This window comes from Onychomys torridus, chromosome 16 (assembly GCF_903995425.1).
Source record: "Onychomys torridus chromosome 16, mOncTor1.1, whole genome shotgun sequence".
Taxonomy (NCBI): Eukaryota; Metazoa; Chordata; class Mammalia; order Rodentia; family Cricetidae; genus Onychomys; species Onychomys torridus.
In genome coordinates this window covers 32,292,675-32,313,208 of record NC_050458.1, presented here as the reverse complement: position 1 = coordinate 32,313,208, position 20,534 = coordinate 32,292,675, and the positions used below count along the sequence as shown (strand labels likewise).

At 37.3% G+C, this 20,534-nt stretch overlaps 1 protein-coding gene across 6 annotated transcripts in view; it reads right to left on the bottom strand.

The window, feature by feature from the left end:
• The window catches only part of Phf20l1 (PHD finger protein 20 like 1), a 69,612-nt gene extending 50,123 nt beyond the window's left edge, over positions 1-19,489 (bottom strand). For 3 of the 6 annotated variants that reach the window (XM_036208167.1, XM_036208169.1, XM_036208171.1), the window contains exons 1-4: positions 19,228-19,489; positions 17,046-17,165; positions 1,110-1,281; positions 884-968 (exon numbers count right to left, since the gene is read on the bottom strand). In XM_036208167.1, coding sequence (XP_036064060.1) covers positions 884-968; positions 1,110-1,281; positions 17,046-17,128 — 340 coding nt within the window. In that variant the 5' untranslated portion in view covers positions 17,129-17,165; positions 19,228-19,489. The remainder of the gene's footprint in view (positions 1-883; positions 969-1,109; positions 1,282-17,045; positions 17,166-19,227) is intronic. The other 3 variants (XM_036208168.1, XM_036208170.1, XM_036208172.1) reach the window with 1 other exon arrangement.
• Between the last annotated feature and the right edge of the window lie 1,045 nt (positions 19,490-20,534).

Genomic DNA, 20,534 nt, shown 5'->3' with positions numbered 1-20,534 from the left:
CTACTCTGTGCTAGGCTCTGGACTGGACTCTGAAGAGTACCTAGGTACAAGACTTAAAAAAAAAAAAAAAATACACTGTAGAGCACAGCTCCAAAGGGAAAGGGAAACAATCTGAATATCCAGTGACAGAGCTGTCTAGTATCTTTTCCTGCAGTAGGTAACCACTAGAAATGAAACCAGTCTCAGCTGCAGCTCCAAATCACAACAATAAATGGGACAATGATCATCAGTTGGACTACTGTGATTTATTTTTCATACGAAATTCCTTACACATCCCTTTAAATGTTTGCTGTTTCTATTTTACCTTCTATTTCTTTCAAACTTATTTTTAGTTTTAATCGAAAGTTTAAACTTCCTCCATGACTTTTATCACTTCCAAATACAATTCAAATCTTTTAGCAAGATTCTAAAGTCCCTCAGATATTGAGCTTTGCCTCTGTCCAGCCATTTCCCCACTATTCTATCCCAAAGTGCTTTTAGCTCTTCTTTAACTAGCTTATGTGTCTTTCACAACTTAAAGCGTTGAATCCTGGGTAGATCAAATGCCCTTGAAAAGAAGCTATCACTCAGTGTGCAGTGTTTGTTTCTTAAAAAAAAAAACAAAAAAAAAACAGTAAGTAGTCAAGTTTATTATCTGTCTAAAAGATTCCCCAGGCTCATGGGAAACCTTACTAACACATCTGGTTTTTTGATTTAGGCTGTGAAGTCATGAGCCATGTAATATGTAACAAATGTTTCCATAAAGAATCCTAGCAGGAAATCCACATAGAACAACATAAAACAAGAAGGTTCAATGCAACAATTATATACATTAACTGAAATTTAAAATAAAGGAATTTTTCTTCCAGTCCTATTTAAGTCTCAGGTCATGTTAAATGCATACCTTCTTTGTTAATTGCTTCAATCTTGGCAGGGTAATAGCGACAGTCTGTCCAACGAGCGAGAACTTCTTCTCCAGCTTTAAAATCCTAGTCAAACAACTTTTAAGATCAATTTCATATATAATAACCATTTAATTAACACAAACAGGCTGCTATATTTGACACAATCCTTTTAAAATGTCTTTATACATCTAGAAAAGCTTCAAATGGGAAAACCTTCCTACTTACAAAGAATTCTTCCTCATCCTTTAGCCCTTCTTTTCTTAGCGCAGGTCTTTCAAGGGGTCGCAACCTGTTGCTGTCCCAGTAAATCCACTCATCATAACGATGACTCCAGCGCTCAAAATGAACTAACATCTTCCCTTCTTCATAATCAATTTTTTCAATTCGTGATGGATACCTTAAAAAATAAAAAAGCTTTATCAAGAGTAATCCTTATAATGTCAAGTATAAAGTATTAAACAGAAAGATTTTAATGGGTACAGCTTACCATTAAAAATATGAGAAAAAACAGTCAGTATATTCCTAAACTACCACACCCAAAAAATATGAATCACTATTGTCATTTTTAAATGACTGCTCTCAAAAGCTAAGAAAATAAGTCCTATGATACACTACAAATGCAAAATTCAGTGCTATACTGTTTAAGAAGCTAATGTGCTGACATGAGTCAAGTAGTAAACATATCTCTGCTTTTTTATTCAATAATCCCAGTTCTGAAGCTATATATGCAATATATAATTTACAGTAAGAAAACAGAAACTCAGTAAAAAAAAATGTGGCTGGAAAAGCTGAAGAATTTCTACAGTTAAACAAACAATGGCATATCTAACAGAATGGAGTATCAATCTTCAAATGCCATGTTTTAAGTTATAAAAAGTAAAAAATTAAATGATTATATTTCAACAGGTACAGCTGCTTCTTTTTGTGTGTATGTTCCTGTGTGTGCATGACTGTGTGTACCCATTAATATGGAGGCCAGAAGACAACCTCAACCTATCATTCTTCAAATGTTATCCACCATGTTTTTCTTGCCTGGAGCTTGCCAGATAAGCTAGGCTGGTTGGACAGTCAGTCCTGGACATCTGCCTATATCAACCTGTTTGGAGTTGAGATTAAGAGTACACAATACCTTGTGGTATGATTGAGCATCCTTTGGGTACATGCCCAAGAGTGGTATCGCTGGGTCTTAAGGTAGATTGATTCCCAACTTTGTGAGAAACCGGCATACTGATTTCCAAAGTGGCTGTACAAGTTCGTACTTCCACCACCAGTGGAGAAGTGTTCCCCTTATTCCACATCCTTTCCAACATAAGCTGTCATGAGTGTTTTTTATCTTAGCCATTCTGACAGGTGAAGGTGGTAGCTCAGGGTCGTTTTGATTTGAATTTGTGGCTATTAGCAGTGGGACCAAGATCTGTCCCTGGTGCATGATCTGGCTTTTTGGAACCTATTCCCAATGGTAGGATGCCTCCATCAGCCTTGATGCAGCAGGGAGGAGCTTGGTCCTGCTTCAACTTGGAATACCATGCTTTGTTGACTCCCATGGGCGGCCTTACCCTTTCTGAGGAGTGGATGGGGGGAGAGTAGAAAGGAGGTGTGAGGAGGGAACAGGATAAGAATGAGGGGAAACTGTGGTTGGTATGTAAAATCAATAAAAATATCAATAAAAAAATAGTACACATTACCACTTTCAGTTTTTGTTGCACAGGTTTTAGGGGTAGACCTCATAATTTCAACTGAGCTATCTCCCCAGACTATATATCTACTTCTATCTGGGGTTAGCACACATTTTATTTTTCTATATTCTATAAGCATAGAAACCATTTGAAAAATATTTGATTGTTTTTCTTCACAGGTAGATAATCCTGTGATAATTTCAAAGTAAAAAATTAACTAACTTAAATTTTTTTTACAAGAACTGCATTATTCCTACCATACTACATTAAAATGTTCACTTAGCTGTTTAAAATGAGTAACATTAGAACTTAATTGCAATACATGGGAGATGATTCAGCTGTAATAGTTTACCTTATATTTTTCTATTTTAAAAATAAATTCAATGCTTTGTTAACATAAAACCATTATGTAACTCTGAGGTTGCCACTTATTGTATAAGTCAGTCATGTTCAAAGTCATTTACACATCTAAATAGACTGAATTTTCCTAACATGGTTTCTTAGTTTTATAGCATGATACTTAGTTGCACAGTTCCTCAAACACACCATGCTCCTTCACTCACCCATTCATATCTCTCAATTCTATTCTTCCTGTCTAGCCTAACATGACCTTACTGTTCCTTTTATTCTCATTGTTCAGGACTCATTCAACATGCAATGCTCACACGTGACTTCCTGGATCCCCCTTTCTGTTGTCTTTACAGAACTCCATATGTTAAAATTCTCTGTAGATAGGCTCCAAAACTAAATGCCAGTTATTTTTCCTTTTGCCAGAGGCATTTATCTGTGTCTCAAAAGTTTCTAACGTCAAATAAACTGGGGAAATTCTGGACCAAAAGTTATGTTACTTGAAGACTTCTTGCTGCTGTCAGCAAATGGAGATTAAAGCACCTGACTTTATGAAATAGGAAATATGTAGCCCGTTTTATATCACAATGCTTAACAAGTCTAGAGATACTGCATAGCTAAGGATCATGATGCTAGAATATTTCTCTGGCCTATGAACTATGGGTGTAATCAAGCTTTGCTCCTTTATCATAGCCCCAGCATCTGGTGCAGTTGTAACACACAAAAGCTACTGGAGCAGTTTTCAACAGGAATATGAAGTGATATGAAAAGCAGATAGTCTTCACATTTCCTAAGAACTATGAGGGCTGTTGGATGACTCTAACCTTAACTCTTAGTCTTCAGGGAGAAGCAGATAAGGAAACATTTTGTTATAGAAAAACATCAAGCCCAGAAAGCCTACATTTACACACTGAGTAGATATGAATATCTAGCCATTTAAAATCAAACCTACAAAGCTCATCTTCTGTAGTGTTACTCTTGATTTGTTTTGTTGCTCTAATTTTTAAAGTATAAAAGTATAGCATACTGGGAAACTCTCAACAAGGATGCCCTATATTTTCAACATTATTAGCCATTGAAGCACAATGTTTCTGTTAATTACAAAAACTAATACATTTCTCAAAGCATAAGAGCTTCAAATTTCACTTATCATATCATTCAGATTTTAAGCAAAATCCAAGGGCTTTTCTCTCTAGGTTCCTTCAAATTCTAAATGTATGGAATTCTATATATTTAAAACATTCTTCAAAGTGAGAAGAGTCCACAGTAACAAAGTCAAATATATCTCTCATTTTCTTAACATGATTCAATTCAGTTAAAAAAAAAATCAGAGTCTGAATGAATTTAAATAATGTAAATCTAGATTGTTATTTTTAAGCAACTTATGGTTTTCCTAAAATATTTTAAATTCTGTTGGCTGAAAAGATGCCTGAAGCAACTGCCTGAACAAATTACATCTTGGGGAACCTCTTCAGGATAAGTTACAGCATGTCAGATTCTCTACATAAATGCTAGAGAATGATATGCATACCTACGATACAGCCAAGAATTAAATCAATGCAAATGCACAGGATTAGAATATTTATTTTTCACAAGTTTTCCTAGTCAAATTTGAAAGGTTAAAGGTGTCAAAACTATCATCAAGAATGCTCACCATACATTTGAACATCTAAAGGTAGGACTGGATTTTAGTTCTGTGGCAGAGGCTTGCCTACAAGAATAAGGCCGCAGTTTGGGTTTATGGGCACTAGGAAAAGGGAGGGGAGTGAAGAAAGAAAGAAGGAAAGAAGGAGGTAGGCACTGTTGGAAGATTAAAAAATAAATAAAACTAAATTCTATTATCATTTCATTATTGAGCTCAGTTTGGAAAGCTGTCAGAGAATATGGTCTTTGCTTACTGAAAGTTGGTTCTTCTTTATATATGCTATATCTTGGTTTCTGTCCATGCTATAGATATCATAATCTGCTTTAACAGATGAGGACTAAAAAATATACATGGTACAGACATTTTTCAGAGCAAAGGCTGGCAAAAAAAAAAAAAAAGCCTCTGCTCTATGTCAGTAGAAGTGGGGTTAAGTCTATATCTGAGGGGTTATAACATACAGAAAAACTAAGTGAACAAACAACCTTATTTCACATGCTTAACTAACTAATTCTGAGATCACTAGGAAGTTCACTAAAGGTTCCAAGTCCACATTGAACTTTGTGGGACATTGAAGAATTAAGACTGAGTACAAATGCAATGCATACACAGGGTATAGTTAATTAAATGTTCATTATTGAAAATGTTATGACTCTAAGTGAAACTATAGCAAATGAAGTCGTAGAGAAAAGCAAGGTGTGTCATTTGTCCTCAAGGACTTCACTTTCAGAGATCTGAGGACACTTGAAGGCAACAACAGAATTCCATTTGGCTAGACTACCCAATAGACAGTACAGTGGATAGAGGAGAACAGGAGAACATGAAACTGGACTTGTTAGCTTGTTTCAAACTTAAAGGCTTTGAAATAGCAAGCTAACGAAATGATCCTTTGTTCTACAGAACACAGGGCTTCTATTTAATTTGGCCTTTGGTTACACCTTAAGAAGGAAAAGGCATGTTAAAATATTTGCAACACAAGTATAATGCAGATTCTATACATGGCAATTCATATAAAATTCTATATAGCAAAACATTTCCTATTTCAGCAGATGGCCCACACTAGAATATATGTTTTGCTATACACAATGAAAAAAATTTGTTGAGCACATATACTCACAAATGCCTCTCTATCCTAAAGCATGTATTATTTTCATATGCTGGCTATGCTTTACTATAATTGACTGTGAATTGAACGTAAGACTTTTCTTCCGGAATTTGGAAGATGTGGTGTTAATGTTTTTGTTTTTGTCACTTTTAAAGACTGAATCACAGAAAGCTGCTACAGTAAACAATGGTGATTAGGCTCAGTCTCAGACATTTATGAATGATTCAGGAAAATATTTAAGTGAAAGATTAGGATTTCAGAATCCACAGTGTCAGGTAAGAGGCCACAATGACTAGCTGCCTCATCTCAAGATTTAACAGAAAGAAATGAAGAGAATGTCACCTCACGAAAGGGATGACTCCTCAATGCCAAAATCCTATGTCAAGGTCTCTGGCCCCTTATCAAGTGCTGCCGAGAAATAACAAAGCTTTCACTCTCTATTTTCCCTGCAAAAATCTCCCTCAAAAGGCAGATGTTGTAAGTACACAGAGTCTGGTGCAGGGGAATTTACTGCCTTAAAAAATCAGGAGTTGCCTGCATTGTTCTGGGTCAACTTTGCTTTTCTAAGTCCTATTTTCTGGAAGCCTGAAAACATAATCTACTTCTAGAAAATGGAGAAAAAACATTAATCTAAAATAAATTACAGGCATTTGGACAAATACAAGTGAAAAGTATCAAAAAATACTGGAATCTGACTTGAAAATATTTTTCCTAATTTTAATTGGCCTTTAGGATTATTTGAGCCTTTCCAGGTCTAAGTTCTCTAACAGTCAAGTTAAACCATAGCCCTGGCTACAAACATAGAAACACCATTGGCAAAAATAAAAAGCATTTTTACCTTCTCAGAACTCTTGAAATCTCACTGCCATGTCTAAATACTGTAATTTCAGCACTGTAAATGATGTTTCCACCTTACATAAGACTGTTCAGAAGGTAACAGTACCTATAGATTCTAGACTAAATCCATAATTCAGTAAGAACCAGGCACTGGCTAAAGACATTGGGCAAAGAAGTTAGATGCACCTGAACAGTATCAATTTCCACCTGTATCAATTCCCAAGTTCTGAGAAAACACAAGAACACAAGAAGTCTAAGAAAGGAGTTATCACTGCTAGTGAATTCCTATCCTGGCTCACACTGCTCACTTATTTTTGTCTTATACTTGCTACATAAGATATGTATTTGTAGCCAGGCAATGGTGGCACATACCTTTAATCCCAGCACTTAGGAGGCAGAGGCAGTCAGATCTCTTAGTTCAAGACCAGCCTGCTCTACACAGCTAGTTCCAAGATAGCCAGGGCTACACAAAGAACCCCTGTCTTGAAAAACAAACAACAAAGATACATATTTGCTATTGTGTATATATATATATGCTATATATATATATATATACATACACATATATGCTATATACTTATAAATATACATATATTTGCTATCTATATATGTGTCACTATATTTACTCACTTTATTATTGCCTTATCCACTAAGTCAAGAGACTGGGGAATTCCTTTGTTGCAAAATGCTGTGTCAGGTGTAGGAGTAGATGATTTTTCTTCAGAGACAGGTACACCTAAGTTGAATTAGAGTTTTAAAGGGATGTCCCTGAACAAATACCTTCTGGAAGGCAAGACAATCTATCATCAGTGCCTTATTTATTATCCTTAAAGAGAAGAGGCATGAGAGAGCAGGCATGGGTAATGCCAGAAATAACAGCTGATGAATTAATTTTTAAGATCATTTTAGAGTAGCAGTAAAACAAGCATTTTCTATATTTAAGGAATTCATCCTGATTTGCCATCTAGTTTGCTATATCCTGATATATATTTTTAACCTATATTGATAACGTCAACTGTAGGAAAACAACTTGTGGATCATTTGCACACAAACCAAAGGGCAGAGTTGACAACTCTACTTAGGTTACAACTCACTAAATATAACCAGAATATGCTTCCAAAGTTTTTGAATAAATGTCATGCCAAAAAAATGGCAAATACTTTAAAAGAATGTCAATAAGTTTTCAAGTTTTGTTTTAAATTTAAATAAATTATTTTGCTTATTTGATAATAAAGTTTGTAATTTTTATAATCTAGGAATTAACAGTTATTTCTTCATTTCAGTAAAGGAGAATCAAAACCATGGCAATGTAAGAATGAGTAATAACACAGTTTATATAACATGCACAAAGATTATTTTAAAGATATTAGGATGTCTTGACACATAAATTTTAAAGGATAGTAATAAAGAAACTTGAAATAAGTGTTAAGAATAATCTAAATGATAGGAGATTCCAGGAGGTAAGGATTGACAATCTAAAACAGTTATGTAGATAAAATTTAATTTTTATCATGTGTCAATTGAAAGTATCTAAAATCTATGAGGACAGCCAGAAACAGAGATAAGAGCTGACTGTTAGGTTGGATGATTACTTGCCAAATAAAAATTAAGGTTAAATACAACAAATACGATACTCTTTTAAGCTATTAACTTTATATTTTTAGCTTCCTGAAAGCACTTTAAGTTTATATTATGCCTTGTCATTTTCAAAATTTCCCTCATCTACTCACCCTAACTACTAACTACACTGGCAATGAAGATGTAACAATATTATGCTAGCATATTTTTAAGTTACTGCTGTCCCACATGCATGCTAGTTTTTTACATTTTAACACAATAATAAAAACAAAAATCTTAATTCAAACTTGGCATTATAAAAATGAAACAAAAACATGAAATAGTCTCAATTCTCAAGAACATTGAGATAATGGATTATTGGTCAAAATCGCATCCTCTCTAACCAACCTATAATCCACAGCCCCAGTTGCTAGACAAAGAGGGCCCAAAGAGGGATGCATGGATTTCCCTGGGAAGGGGAAATAGAAGAGATCTCCTGGGTATACTGGGGGTGAGGGTGGTACTAGTGGACTGGAACTTGGGGGGGCAAGTTGGGTGGGCTGGGTGCAGGAGACAGTTCAGTGTCAGGACAGAGGGCTAGGGAGAAACCTGGTGCCAGGGAAACTCTCAGGAACCCACAAGGATGACCCCAGGTAAACCGTGCCTGAAGTGTCCATCTACTGTAATCAGATTGGTGACCATGCTTATTGTCAATCACAGAGCCTTTATTCAGTAACTGGTGGAAGCAGATGCAGAGATCCATAACCAAACACTGGTCCGACTCTGAGAGTCCTCTTGAAGAAAGAGGGAGAAATTGTATGAGCAAGGTCATGATGGAGGAAAACCCACAGACTGCTGACCTGGGCTAATGGGAGCTCATGGACTCCTGGACTACAGTCAGGGAGCCTGCATGAGACAGACCTAGGCCCTCTGCATGCTTGCGACAAATATGTAGCTTGGTCTGTTTGTAAATCTCCTAGCAGTGAGATCAGGACCTGTCCCTGGTGCTTAGCTGGCTTTTGGGAGCCTGTTCCCCCATCCTAGATTACCCTGCCCAGCCTTGATACAGGGGGAGGAGCTCGGTCCTCTCAACTTAAAGTGTCATGCTTTGTTCAAGCCCATGGGAGGCCTACCCCTTTCTGCATGTTGATGGAGAAGTGGGTAGAGGAGGAGGGAGAGTAGATGGGAGTCAGGGGGAGGGAATGGAATGGGAGGAGGAGGAGGAGGGAGGGGAAACTGTTCATGTTAATTTTAAAAAGTGAAAAAAAATCACATCCTCTCTTAACACTGAATTCTAAAAATTCTCATCAGGGATTTTTTTTTTCAGACTTTTGCAAATCCACTTACTTGTAAGACACTTGTCAGTAGAAACTTTTCTTTCAACCTGCTCTTTAGTTTTGGACCCATTACCTTCTTACAAGATTACTAAGATTACTTCCCACCTTTACTAAAGCATGTTTTTCCTTTTACCAGTACTGGATTCAAAGTTCATGTACTTTGGATAATTTGTTTAGATTGCTAGAGCCAGACTTAAAAAATGTCAGCAAAATCCAGAATTCTAGGTTGCAGCGTTTAATTTTTTTAAAAATATTTAACATTTAGAATATTTCCAATAAGCAGGTTTGTTTATGCCCCTACTGACAAATCCTACAGGTTTACACTGCTTGTTTCATTTTTTGATGTTAATGTTCATCATGCCCCTTTACCATGTGGAAGAAGCCATGCTCAGTTAACTTCTTTCAGTGAACTGTGTACTTCACTCCTCAAAGGATCCTTTATGTAAGGCATTATTTTCCCACTATTTGTTTGTTTTTGAGATTGGGTTTTACTATGCAGACAAAGCTCACCACATCTCAAAATAATGCCTCAGCCTCCTGGGTGCTGGGAATACAGATATGTCACCCCACCAGATTCTTGCTACTTTTTTAAAAAACCAAAGTCACCAATGTTCCCAAAGACTCAATAACTTTTTCAAGTTAAAGAGGTAATAAATGATAGATCCCTGAACTCAGGTTTTTTTAGTCCATAATTATTTATCCAATCATTATAGATTCTGCATTACGTATTAGATAGTCAACTCTAATCATTATGATGGTTCAAATCCAGCAGTAGGTTCTTACCACTGAAAACAATACAGAAATTAAAATAATTTATTTTTTCTTGCGAATAGTCTGCTTCTTATACAAACATATCTGAAATTAGTTTGTTAGCCCAAAGAATGTAGGACAGTTCTTATTATCTTATACAAAATAAATACCCACTATGCATAAAATGGTATGTCAACAATGACCACATTTAGTAGGAATGCTCCAAGGGATATGTAAAATAACTAATGGCTGCCATTAAACCACATTTCAAACACTCATTCTTTTTTAGTTTGGATCTAATCTTTGCCATTATATGCACATGCCCACACCCACACCCACACACAGCAAGCCTGAGATTCTACTTTCACACATTTATAAATTGATGAAGTCATGAAACAAAATTGTCAATTTGAAGACATGCTTCTACACCAAAATCAGGAGGAAGTTCTTTGGACAGGCAGACTTGAAATTAACTGCCTTGCCTAAATTGTAATTCTAAGAACAAGGGCACCAGAGGGCTCTTACATACCAAGTACATACACCACAGAGAAGTCAGGAACGGTGCTAACCTAGGCACATGTAGCCAACAGGCTAAATGTTCTATGTGATGCAGAATGTACTGTTGATCTCACCATACCTGGAGTGAAAAGTTTCTATTATTCAAATGTTTCAGACCTCTATATTTTGGTTCCAAATTATATTGGCCTTTCTCTACACCTCTGAACACCACTTTTTTTCTTCTAAGTGACTAGCAGTTTTGAAAAACTACCTACAAATTCTTCATGCCTATTTTATTTCTGTCTTAGATCTGTGACAGGTCCATCTATAAATAAGATAAAATAATCTGTCAACCCAGAAAAGGTGAAAATAGATCAAAGAAACTGGGGTTCTAAGTGGGCAAAACCTATACTGGAACACTCCCACTAGAACACCACAGCTGAGGCACAAAGCTTGTGATCAAAGAGCATTCACGACACATACTTTCTGGATTCTAATTAAATTTACAGTATCCAATAACCCTTTCTTCTTTTCAAAGAAAATAGTGTGGAAGAACAAAACAAAACAAACAAAAAGCAACCAAACTTGTAAATCAGAAACTGGATTTAAAAATGCATTAATACACTGAGCACATGTGGTTAAGAACAAGAACAGAGGGACCAGGTGTGCTCTGAACTAATGAGCCCACCCTACCCTATTTCTTATCTTTCTTTTCATACTTTTTTGTCAGGAGGGTCTCATCATTAACATCTTAAACACAGCAGGCAGAGCTCTAGTTTGTGGAAGTCTAAAGTGTTTATATGCTGGCACAGGCCCACCTAAATGATTAAAGTAGATTAAATATCAGAATTTAAAATGAAGTTCTTATCAATTCAATTTGAGTTCTCTGCAAAAAGGGCTCTTAAACTTTAGTCTATTGATTTTTTTTGTGTGTGTGTGTTTGTGGATTTACAAACCTAATATATAATTCAATTACTTTGGTATTATACATGAAACTACACATCTTCCCCCCTGGGTCTACAGCAGAAATCAGGCTTTTAATGACAATGAATGACTCAAAGTAATTATATTTCAAGTATTAAAAAAATTTTGAAATTCCAAACACAAAAGGACAAAAACTTTATTTACATCAGCTAAAGAATCTCTATCTTGGAAGTATTCAAACTTATCTAAAACTACTTTACTTTTAAAATGACTAATTTTCTGGGACATTCTCCTGCCTTCAATATAGATTACACATCTCTATATTACTCTGAATACCCACAAATTTAAAGTTAACTTTTTACTCAGAAAAAAAAAAATGCATTTATTTTCAATTAGAAGGTATCTGTTACTACTACAATCTTCTTGAATTTTCTCACATATTAAAATTCTATTGGTGAACAACTTAAACACTCACATTTGCAAATGTTCCATACAGTTCAAACCCTCCAATGTGTGGGAATAGCATTTGACAACTCAAATTTAAACTGTTATAGCAAACGCTCATACTTGGAGACATCTCCACACTTTTTAATCTCTTATTTTCCTTTTCTTTTGCTCTAGAGGAGAATTAATAGAAATATTCCAAAAGAAGTCAGAAGAGCAGAACTCATCTGAATACTTTAAGTATTTCAAATCTTGTAAGACTAACAGCCTATCACTCCATCTGCTGTGTTCTTATAAATAAATCACTAACTGCAGAGTAACAACTTAATCAAATGGCAGCAGTTAAACTGTTAAAACTAGTATCATCATCATATCTTACCAACCATATTCCATACGGTTAGAGGCTAATGTGTGTAGAGGTGCTCTGCCACCTAGAAAGTCTACAGGAGGAGGAGGATGTGAGGAGTAGTTTAAAAGTCTATGCTCCCACAGCCTGTTTCCTGTGTAAGTCTAAGTTCACTCTCGTGCCAACACTAATGTCTATTAAAGGTCTGGACACTGAAGTCTTCAGATCCCCAGAGGTTTATTTTCTAGCTTTCCCTCTCCCTTCACATTTATATTAGTGTTTCAATTTTGAAATTGTAGAATTCAAAGCAAGTTTAGATATCCTTTTATTTGATCCTAAAAATATTGTATAGATAACAGCCAGTGGCACTGTTAAACAAACCAAGATTTGCCCATACTTACCAGATCAATAAGTAACTGCATAAATTAAAAAACATCCACTTAGTGTCTTTGATATAACTTTATTGTGAATATTCTCTTTCTCCAAATATATTCCTATACCAAAACACTTGTTTTGATATTATGATGTTGTCTTCCAGAAATAACACTCAACATTAAGGTGTGAGTACATAGGTAACAGTGGATAATATGATGGAAAACTAAAATTTAAAAGAGCTGATTACATGAACTAAGCTAGCATATTAAAGTCCTTACCTTATGCAGGTTGTTCAGGAAATAAGATAAAAGAAAATGTTTTAAGTAAGATGACAAAATATTTAAAAATTAAAAGTAGGAGTTTAGTGTGTGTAGAAGAGACCTAGGTAGCAAAAGCAAATACAAAGTCAAACTCCACAAAGCCTTTTCAGGACCTGTGTTCATTAGTGCAGATAAACAAGCCATCAGTGACTTTTATAGCTGCATGCTGACTTTGAAAAGTAATGAATTACTAATTAATAATAGAAGTGAATTTTTAAAGAGAAGCTATGTTTATGAACTTTAAGAAGATTGTAGTATTGGTTGTTCAAGTACAATTGATGGTACTCTTCCTAGGAAACAGATTTAAGTCTTCCTAATAAATCAAATCTTCCTAAACCTAAAAGAAGTTGCTTAACTTCAGTTTATTTCTTCCCACTAAATTTAGTATATCCTTTATTACGAGGATACATCAAAATTTATTTTCCTTTTTTATACATGAAAAACCTGTCACACATACAGATCAAACTACCTGGCATTTTGAGAACTCCACTATTATCAACTTTTGTGCTGTTGTTGTTGTTGTCTGTTTGGATAGTACAGGGGATTAAAGTCAAGGCTTTGCACACGCCAGTCAAGAGCTCCTCCATAAAGCTATATTATTATGTTATATAATATACATTATTACTAAAGGTAGACACACTAAGTTGCCATGCTGACCTTGAACTTGCTACCTTCCTACTTTAGCCTCCTAAGTTGTTGGAGTGTGCCACCATGCTTAATCTGTCCTTCTCTCCATTTTTTTGTTTTAATTTTTCTATGGGGGTGGCTAGAGATATGGCTCAGTGACACTTGCTGACCACGTCTTCAGACCTGGGTTCATCAAGCTGATAGGAACTCATGAATTTTAGACCAACAGCTGTAGAGCCTGCATGGGACTGGACTAGGCCCTCTGCATAAGCAGTTGTGTACAGCTGTGCAGCTTGGTCTGTTTAATGGGCCCCTGGCAGGGGGAATAGGATCGATCCCTGGTGCAGGAACTGGCTTTTTGGAGCCATCTCTCTATCACCTCTAATACTTCTCTTTAAAAGAAAAACGTACCAACATGTGATAAATTAATTCCACAGTATGTGGTTCAATGAACATGGCTTGAGAAGAATTTTTTGTAAACAAGATTTTGCAATTCTGCTCTGATCTACCTGCCTAATTCTTTAACAGTTCAAAGTATATATGAAATAGGAACCAATAGTTTTCAAATGGAACTTAATGTATATGGATGATAAAAGCAACCATGCACAAATATCAAAGAATGGAGGAAGGGGTAAAAGTTAGACTTGGTATATTTTAAACTACCAAGTATTCTGATCCTAATGAAATTACTGAAGTCTTTCAAAACCAATTTTTTTTTTTTTTTTTTTTTGGTTTTTTCAAGACCGGGTTTCTCTGTATAGATTTGGTGCCTATCCTGGATCTTGCTCTGTAGACCAGGCTGGCCTCGAACTCACAGAGATCCGCCTGGCTCTGCCTCCCCAGTGCTGAGACTAAAGGTGTGCGCCACCACTGCCTGAAAACCAAACTATTCTTAATTTTTATTTGATACTAAATCAAACATGTGAAGACTTTATATGAAATATTGAATGATCTTTTACAAGTAGGGTGATATACATACATACATAAAATAGTTAATTGTCTTGTTTAGTTATATAACCTCTTTAAAAAAAAAAAAGCCTTCATATAACTTTTGTACCACATAGAAATTTAAGTAGATCTCAGCACTTCAATAGCCGTTCTGTGGTAAACCACTTGATATTAAATTTAAGGTTGATCTAACTCTATTTTCTGATACTGACAAAAAAAAAAAGCAAAACTCAATCTTAAATCACCCAAATGAGTATGTATAAGTGTATACATAAACAATACTCTGAAAGGCTTGTTTAAGGAGCCACGTCAAGTATAGTGTTTATATAAATTAAACTCAACATATATTTTGGTGTTCGTCATGTGATTGCTCTGGCCAATGTCTCTCAATGAGTCCATTATCACTGGGCATACTAGAATTCCAGGTAGGCATTAAACTTAGTTATCATGAACTTCTTGTTGAGATGCTACAACTCTGACTTGTTTTCATGAATTCTATTCTGAAGCATAGGATACTAAAGTATACTCAGGCAAGATCTAAACAAGGATTTCCCTAAAAATATTTTTTAAATGTAATTACTGAATCAAAATTTAACAGCCACTGAATTAAAAGACATTTCACCACCAAAAGTAAACTTCTTATACAAGGCCAAAGTTATGTTAGTGTCCCTAAAACAACTGCATGAACTAATAAACTATGTGCTTCATCAAAGCTAGAAGCTAGCTCAATGACACTCTGTTGACTGAGAAGCCTATGAGAATATATGAACATGAAATAACTTGTTATTCACAAAAGCGGTAACAAAAAAAAGATCCACAGGAAAATGCTTTTTTTCTATAGTCTTATCTCACAAATAGTGTACCTCTGCAGTAAAACGATGTTGGCTAAATCACAACTAAGAAAGTCAATATGGCACAAACTGGCATCTTTTGCTGCATGATATGAAGGTACTTTGGAGTTGTGAGTATTTCACCACTGTCATCAACACATCCTCACTGACATTTGCTAAAATCTGGAGACTGTTTCTTAATCACCTTTGCTATGATGAAGCCTATTTCTCAGGCGCTTCCCACCGTCAAAGAAACACTATGTATGCTATCTGCCTGGTAAGAAACAGGCTCCCAGTGAGTAGCTAGGAGTAAGAGCCAAAATAATTGTCACTCAACTTGAATGCAGAATTCTAAACTGTCCTAAAGAAGGGCCCCAAAATGAGGCCACTAAGCTAGGTGATAAAGAAAGGCTGAGGTCTAAGGCTAGATGTTAACAAAAGTCAAGGGTTAGTCTCAAGTCAATATTATGACTAAACAAGATTTCTGTCTCCCACTGTCAATTTGGTAAGCTGACTGAATGCAAATCAAGATAAGCGAATCTACTGGCTCCCATTATGGCTTTAATGGAAATACTGTGGAAAAAAACATCAAAGTATGTGGTGAATAAAGTCCTGGAGTAGCTAAGTTACTAGGCCCTTCTCCAAAACAAATGAGTGTCAGGAGAGGGGAGCAAAGGTAGCACAGGCACCGGGCAAACACTGTCAAACACTTCTCTCAGTGGCTCATGAATGCCAACAAGAGGACATTTGCCTAGAAGGCAGAGTGATGAGCCTCCAATAAGAATGAGCAACTCAGGGTTGGGGATTTAGCTTGGTGGTAGAGCACTTGCCTAGCAAGCACAAGGCCCTGGGTTCGGTCCTTGGCTCTGGCCAAAAAAAAAAAAAAAAAAAAAAAAAAAAAAAAAAGAATGAGCAACTCATTCCCTTGTCCTTATTCCTCTGTGGGCCTGTGAGCCTGTGTGCTGTTTCTCTCCTCCCCTAGCCTCACAGATCTCACAATAGCATGTCACCCTTTCCTACACCACTGTGTGAGTGACACGCACAGGGTGTTTATACTGACCACCTGCCACAGATGCCCAGAACAAGAGGGGAAAGTGAAGTTGTACAAAACTGTCTTTCTAGTACAACGTGCCATGAGGTTCTGCTCTCTAAGGAAGGGAGAGGTTAGATGGGACTTTGGTTTTCAGTGGGATAATGAAGGATGGACATGGACACTATGAAAGTAAAAGAACTAACCACTAATATTACCTGAGAAATATAGCAAGAAAACAGACACATTAACTAAGGTCTTTATCCAAATTTAGGAAGCTGATTATATGAATTAACCCTCCTCCCCCTTCCCTAAAATAGCTCTGTTAGTTATTTAGGGGTACCGTCCTTTGTATTTGCCTCATACTCTAGAAAAATACTTCCAAATCTCAAATATCTAAAGTACTGTACTATACAATCTCTGAAGTTTATAAAACCTAAACCTAAACCCAATGTGCACGTGTACTCAAGCGACAGATATACTCATGCGCCTGATATGTAATTAGGATAATCACTGACTTCCTAAAGCTACAGATTTGTTTTGGTCAAAGTTCTGTATTTTCCATACCATTTCTGTAAGTAGTCCAGTGCCTCCAAACGAGCACCAATCTCAAAAGTGATTCCAGGACGATTTGGGGGCTTTTTACTCATCTTGAGATCCTATTCTTCAGTATTTTCTTTCCACTACCTCAAGAGGAAAAAAGAAAGTTAGAATCTAATGCATGAAATGCACAGGGAATATGGTTTAAAGGAACAGACAGAATTTAAGTAACTTTCAAAATAATACATGGAAGTTACAATACTTTCCAGTTTGTTTTAATTAGATGATTACCAATACCTATAGGTAGCATGCAACATGAAGGCAATCTTGGTAAGGCATAGAAGGAATACAGAAAGGAAAACTAGCTAAAAAAGGAAGAGACAAGCCAATAAGAATTATGAATGGCTAAAATGCTTTAAACCTTAACTCAAAAATGCCCAAGAAAGTTCCATCCAAGGAAGGTTGAAATGCTCTTTTTAAATTTTTAAAAATTAAGACAATCCTTTTCACTGAAATCCTTGAGGGGAATAGCTTAATCATTTTTCACTTTATTTCCAGAAATTGTTTAGTACGTCAAAATCTACAACCCTATATAAAACACTAAAAACATGAACAAAGCAGTAGAAATGCCTATGCCACAGAGAATAACCAATCTTCCTGTAAGATCATATGCATTATTACATACTACCTCGGCGGCTCACCATTTGATAATTTTAACATGAAGAGTTGCAGAGGATTTTTTTTCTTGAACTTTATGTTTAATAATCAACAATGCCAGAGTTTGACCCTAAGTATGGTTTCTATCATTAACTCAACATAGTCCCCACAATAACAAAAAGCTTTCTCATTAAAAAAACAAAAACAAACAAACAAAAAACCCTACAAAAGAGTTCTCTGTAGATCATTCACAGGTCAAGTATCTACTGTTCTTTAGGCCACATTGGCCTCCTAGTACACTTAAGGCCTTTTTCACTACTAAGTATTGAGGGAAATGAATACACTCTCAAAGTATCAATAGTGTAATGAAATACAATTGGTATGCACAGTCTCATCATAATACAATTGTTAAGCAGGAATATAAAGCTGTTATTGTTGGAAAAAGATGCTTAAAACATGTTTTACATGACTACTGACTAGGCTCCCTCCAGCTTAAAAAATATAAAACCTCACATAATAACAAAAACCTTTAAAAACAAATCTCACACAACTGAAATTTATATATATATATATATGTTTGGTTACTGTTTAAAACAGTCAAAAACATAATGGCAAACAGAATTCCAAATGTGCCTTCCTGGTTTTTTGGAACCTGAAAAGTCAGGGAAGAAAGAAATAGCGTCAATGCTTTCCACAAAAGAAAAAATACGGAGGATCAAGTTTACAAGCTCGTGGCTAAGGGGCTATAGAATATTCTGGCATGGTATCAGTGAGGTTAAGATTTGTAGCCAGGGTGTGTTGGGTGTAATGGCAACAAACATAAATATTTTAAATAGAAATCTTGTAAGTGTGCAAAACATGCGAGGCTGCTCCTTAAATGTTCAGAAATTGAATCCGAAGAGGCAATTTGCCAGTTACGCTAACATCTCCTAAGATCAAACTTCCAGCCTGTAAATCTAATCCCCCAGTGACTCTCAGGAATGAGGCACCTCAAAAGGCACGGATGATTTTCATTCTCTTGTGGGGAGATGGGAGAATGCAGGGGGCATCTGAATTAAGAACTTTTACAAAACTATCTACTAGAAAGATCCTTAAAGCAAAAAAATGTTTAACAGAAATATGGGTAGGGGAAACAAAAAGAAATGAAGAAAGAAAAAAAAAAAAGGAAAGCGGTAAAAAGAACTGCGATGTAAGGACGGTGAAGTTAGCGGAGAGGATAGTGGGAGGAAAGAGACGGAAACACAGAGCAACTGAGTGGTGAGGGAAAGACCGCGAAGCTAAGCAGGGGTGGGGGACGAGGCGGGCCCATACGGGCAGGGGTGGCAAGGGTGGCAAGGGGAGCCAGGAAAGGCCGCGACGCGGCTGGCCCGGAGCCCGGGAGCTGCAGGTTGACAGCCGACTACCCGGCAGGGGAAGGAAGGCGGGGGATCGCGGCGGCGCGCAGACAATAGGGCCGGCGGGTGGCAGGGAGCCGGGCGCCGGCCGAGAGCGAAGCGGGCGCGAGTGCAGCCCGGGGACCCGGCAGCCTCCAGGCCCCGCCGCTGCCTCTTACCGACTCGGCCTCCTCTCCGCACAGCAAACGGGCCGTCCGGGGCCGAGCCGGGGTGCGTCAAGGCGGCCAGCGCGGGCCTCGTCCGCGTCTGCCCGGGCAGCGGCCGGGGAGGGAGCAGGAGCCGAGCGAGCCGGGCCCGCGGCGCCGCGTCGGCCCGAGGAAACGCGGGAGGGAGCCGCGTCCGAGCCCTCAAGCCTGCTCGGGGGCCGCTACCATCGCCGCCTTCGCCGCCGCCGCCACCGCCGCCGGCCAGCCCTGACGCGACGCCGGCCGGGGACGTCAGCCGCCCGCGACGCACCGGAAGCGTGACATGCGAGGGCCGGGCTCGCGCGGCGCAGCCGATTGGAGGATTGTTCTGGGGGCGGGGCTTCGGCCCGGGCTGGGCTCCTGGCGAGCAAAGGGGCTTGATCTCTGAATTCCTCTTAACGCTGGAAAGAGGATGAAGACCTCTCCTGATTGTTGTTGGTTTCCAACTAATCCCTCTCCCTGGCACATTGGGCAAACATAAATGCACCACACACTCTCCTCGATGTCTGTTTCAACACACATTAACGACAGACACAATGTTCTCTATTACAAAATCAGAAAAGTGTCTGGATGGATACTTTATCGCTGATACTATACTATAAATATACCATGTAATAATTACAAACGCACAATTATACAGCTCTCCAACCTCAGAAATTCTTACTAAGCAAATAACAGACATTCCTAAGAAGTGGGGCACAGCTATAGAGCCTGTGACTACCATGATGTGACTTCCGTAAGTCTACACAGCAATAGAGACTGATAGAGGGACTATCATTAGTGGATAACTACCATGCCCCAGAGTCTGTATTAAGCAAAAGAGTCCCTGTCCCAGCTTTGAGAAAAACCCACAAGTGATCGCAGACAAAATACTACTGAGAGGAAACATCTATTTTTTTTCTCTCTCTCTCTGTCTCCAACCTATCACTCTGCCTCCCACGTTTTTAAAGCGCATCATTGCATACAAATGGCACTTTATATTTATCTCGCTTCATCATGTACAGAGAAAAATAGCAAAGTAACTCTAAGTTTCAATGGTAGTGAGAGTTTGTAAATTAAGCAAACAAACATACTCACATTTGACATTTTATTCAAAAGACATTCATTCAAAGATATGTTTCTAATAGCTGCAGAATTACACTGAGCTTGGTGATGCCACAAACAATGTAAATAAGACAGATGATAGAGGATGTTTGTCATCTAGTTTTTCTTTTCAATGTCTGATAATTTCCTCCATGATTGTCATTAATCCAATGCAATAAATATTTCTAGAATCTTCC